The sequence below is a fragment of the Cynoglossus semilaevis genome, chromosome 16, assembly GCF_000523025.1.
Source record: "Cynoglossus semilaevis isolate Cse_v1.0 chromosome 16, Cse_v1.0, whole genome shotgun sequence".
Lineage (NCBI taxonomy): Eukaryota > Metazoa > Chordata > Actinopteri > Pleuronectiformes > Cynoglossidae > Cynoglossus > Cynoglossus semilaevis.
In genome coordinates, this window is record NC_024322.1 from 18,469,278 (window position 1) to 18,473,246 (window position 3,969).

The 3,969-nt window shown below is 35.6% G+C and overlaps 1 protein-coding gene across 1 annotated transcript in view; it reads right to left on the bottom strand.

Moving 5' to 3' along the window:
• The window catches only part of lrp1bb (low density lipoprotein receptor-related protein 1Bb), a 176,515-nt gene extending 172,749 nt beyond the window's left edge, over positions 1–3,766 (bottom strand). The window contains exon 1 of the mRNA XM_025063745.1: positions 2,921–3,766. Coding sequence (XP_024919513.1) covers positions 2,921–3,092 — 172 coding nt within the window. The 5' untranslated portion in view covers positions 3,093–3,766. The remainder of the gene's footprint in view (positions 1–2,920) is intronic.
• Positions 3,767–3,969: the final 203 nt, after the last annotated feature.

Here is a 3,969-nt window from a genome sequence, read left to right on the forward strand (position 1 = left end):
GTTTTTCCTGCCTTTCTTTTTCCTTTCATCCCCTGAAGTGCTCTGCTGCCCCTCGAGAGTAGTGACCCACTCTTCGAAAACAACGTTATTTTAATAGCGTGGGCTGCAAAGAAACATGTTAATAAGTAAAAATAATCACAATAAAGAGACTAATCTTCAAGGATTAAATCTTTACACACACACACACACACACTGAGATATTCTTGTACTTCATGTATTTGTTGGGTGCAGCAGCTTCGATGTTTAGGTTCTGGATAAAAACGATCTCGCTCCGTTCTGCTCTCTACTTACTGCAACCTTCACCTGCATCACCATCAGCACATCTCCACTGTGAGCACAGCGCTAGGGTTTGTTGATCTAAATTTACCAAACACAATCCCACTGTGATCTGCACCAGAAAAGATTTTTTTTTTTCCTGAAAAATATGCATTTTGTTCCAGTGACGGTAGAAACACCTTTTTTTTTAACTCTCCAGACTTTAACTAACTATGTTAAAACACACCTACAACAAGTGTTGACAGGATGGATACCGTGTTATTATTCTGAACACTGTGTCATTATAGCTGTTGCTGAGCTGCGAAGGCTTCGTACACAATTAGCAGATCTCATGTTTCTCATGTCAGTGAATATATTTAAGGAAAATGTCTTAACACTCGAGTCAAACAAATGCAACTACTTAAAAAAGGTAAATCATGTCAAACGTATCCACTCCTGCAGCATATATATATATAGCAATGTTTTTATATTCTTCGACTATTTTCTGTAACCAAAAGCTTAGCAGGTTTACTCAGAAAACCCAGTCTACCACCAACAACTTTTTTTGTGATATTTTAACTGAAGAAATACAACATTACAATAATTATAAAGATGAATTTTGAAGTGTAGCCTTCAGTAAATTTTGTAGTTTTACACCTGGTTGAGGGTTTTGACATTGAATGTGTTCCATTATGAAACCTAGTCTTTTCAAAGAAACACAACCCAAAGCCATAATTACAATGTGACACCTCATGAACCATTTTCACAGGTGAAAGTAGAATTTTACAAAACTACAATTACAAAAGATGTGATATTGTACATCACACACCTTTTCCTGAACCAAGCTGCCCAGGCATCAATTCTTCTCACTTCAACATTCACTTGCCTAACTACATGCGAGGTTGTACTGCAGATTCTACAGACAGCAGGAAAGACCATGTGAGCTTTTTGTTAAAGAGGTCAGACCCGCTGCAGACACCGTTTCCCTGCAGCTGCACAAACCTGACAGACCAAATTTGGCAACAAAGCCTGTTATATAAGCTGAGCAATTAACTGCTGTATATGTGGGTATAAATAGGCAACACTTCACAGTGTTGCTTCACATTCATCTCTATAAACATGAATTGAACCTTTTCATAAACATCTTACATAATTAAATACATTTTAACATTTTCATCATCAGAAAAAAAAATGCATATAATTTCCACTGCACCCAAACATCAGGAAAAAGATGCCTTTCCAAGATTGGTTTCCATTATTATTATTTTTGTACTGATTACTGATAAAACCCTCAGTAAATTCACAGTATGAGTGAAAGGGCATTCACGAAGATGAGTATGAATCCAAATAAATTGAATATTAATATTAAACAGCCTGAAGATACCCCAGGGTTTCAACAATGTCAAGAGGCATGTGCACAGAAATAGATGCAGCAAAAGGTGAGGGTAATTGATAGGATTCATTTTGTTAAACTCACTATAAGAGAATTTCCTGGGCAACACCTTAAAAGGAAATAATGGCCAGTTAAAGATATTTTCTTTATTAAGGAAACAAACTGCTGCTGCTCCGTGGCTAGTAAAAAAACAAACACTAAATTGAGTCTTTTTTGGATCACTTATACAGCACTTCTATTTTCTTTAAATGCCTTTCCTTGGGTTGCCTGCCTTCTTTTTAATGCCCCTTTTTTTCGATTATATCAATAGCTATTAAAATTTAAATTAAACGAGGAAATAAATAGCTTTCTTTGAGATGTTATTTTTTTCCCCCCTTGCATTTAAACAAATGGCCACTTTATCCCTTTTCAGTGGTTGGACTCAGGACTCAAAAAACAGAAAATACTTTTCTTATACAAACACATTGATTTGAGGTGCAAACTCGGGTTAAATAACGATTTATAAATATAGGTAAGAGCGAAGGATTTTAACGTTCAATGAGCCACATACAAGGCTTTAAGGCGTAACATTTTTAAAAAAAAATTAAGTAAAACACATGAAGCTAATAAATAAATTATTATATATAAAAATGTAACTTACCATAACGATGGAGAGTCGAAGATAATGCGGAGACACGTGAATTATCTTTCACATAAACCACATTATGTAGGACGGTGAACGCAGTATTGTTACAGTTATCACAGCCCAAAATAAATGCGTGCACGTTATAGAAATTAGCTCAACTTTTAAATTAAAAACAACATAAAAATCATGTAATTAGTTGCCCATTGTAGCTGTTGATATCGTTGCTTTAACTCGGCTTTAAACGTCGACATTTCGCAGTGTTTATTGGACTTTTTACACTCATACATTAGCTTATTTACTGATCATTGTCACGAGTTTTTTCAAAGTGACGGGGAGACTATCCAATCCAACCATCGAAACCTACGAGAATACATCAATCAGAAGCAGAGGGGGGCGGGTCATTCGTGGCTTTCCCTTTGGCTCTTGCTAATGGCTGCTAGCGGAAAATTTAGCATTTTTGTAAAGTTAACAACAGAACAACAAACAGAAGTAGGCCTTAATAAGCCAGTACACTTCATAAACAATCACTACACAGAAGTAGGCCTTAATACGCCAGTACACTTCATAAACAATCACTACAACAACTCAAACACGGAAATTTACACAAAATGAACCAAAACTCGCTGATTATTAGCAGCTTTACGAACCATGTTTTCTGGAAGCAGTTTTGAGATTGTCACTCTTTTGGGAACGTGTCACGTGACGCGTCAACGCACACAGGTGTATTAATGAGAGAAATATTTGTTCTGCATATTTATGTGTACAACCGTTTGTACCTGTTATTATTATTCGTATCCGTAAATGATCTATGTTTAACATTATTTGCTGTTCATTAAGGAACTCATTTGGACAATTCTGCTTTTTAAAGGTCACAGTTCAGTCCAGTTGTGCTCAATTCTGGTGTCTGAAAATACACTCCACTGTCACGTGACTCCGACATTAGAATATCTATTTTGCTAATGTTGTTGTGGCTCATTATCTTTCCACACAAGAAAGCATTTGATTAGCTGGTTTGGTTTTTTGTTTTTTTTTTATGGTGTTTTTTTTTCTTCAAACGGTCTTTAGTCCAACCATTATTTATTTCTACTTTACTGTTCATTTTTGTATTAAAAAGTCTAGTTTCACAGTTTGTCTCAACACTGCCTTCGCAGGCAAATGGTCTGTGAGTCATTAGCAAAATCTCCAACATGTAAGGAAGTGTTGAGAGTCATTTTCGAGGCCTAATTTCCATGGCTGTAGGAGTTTGGTAATTTATCCCACTTTTGAGTTCCTTTTTTAATATTTTTTTTCCCCAACCTTATTATTTTCTTGCTCTGGGTAATTTACTGGCCTTATTATTGGACCCTAACTCTTTTAAATACTTGAGAACTGAAAAGAAAAAAAGGGGGGAAATAAAGTTTGCATTTATGTGTGAATTAAAAACCTGAAAAACTTAACGATCCAATAATTTTAACAAGTGAGATCTTCACATGCCAGTTGCTACACATTATACATTTGAATTTTTTTGCAGAGAAATACGTATCAATTATGTATTAGTACACGAGTGTGTATACTGTATAATGTTGTATGTCCTGGAGCTGTTGGGAGTGAGGGAATGATAAGTAACACTCTTACTTTAAGTCCTGAACACTGTTTTCCTCATCTCTGCCAAGAGCAAAAACCAATCTGGCTCATCACTACTTCCACAAAGTGAAAT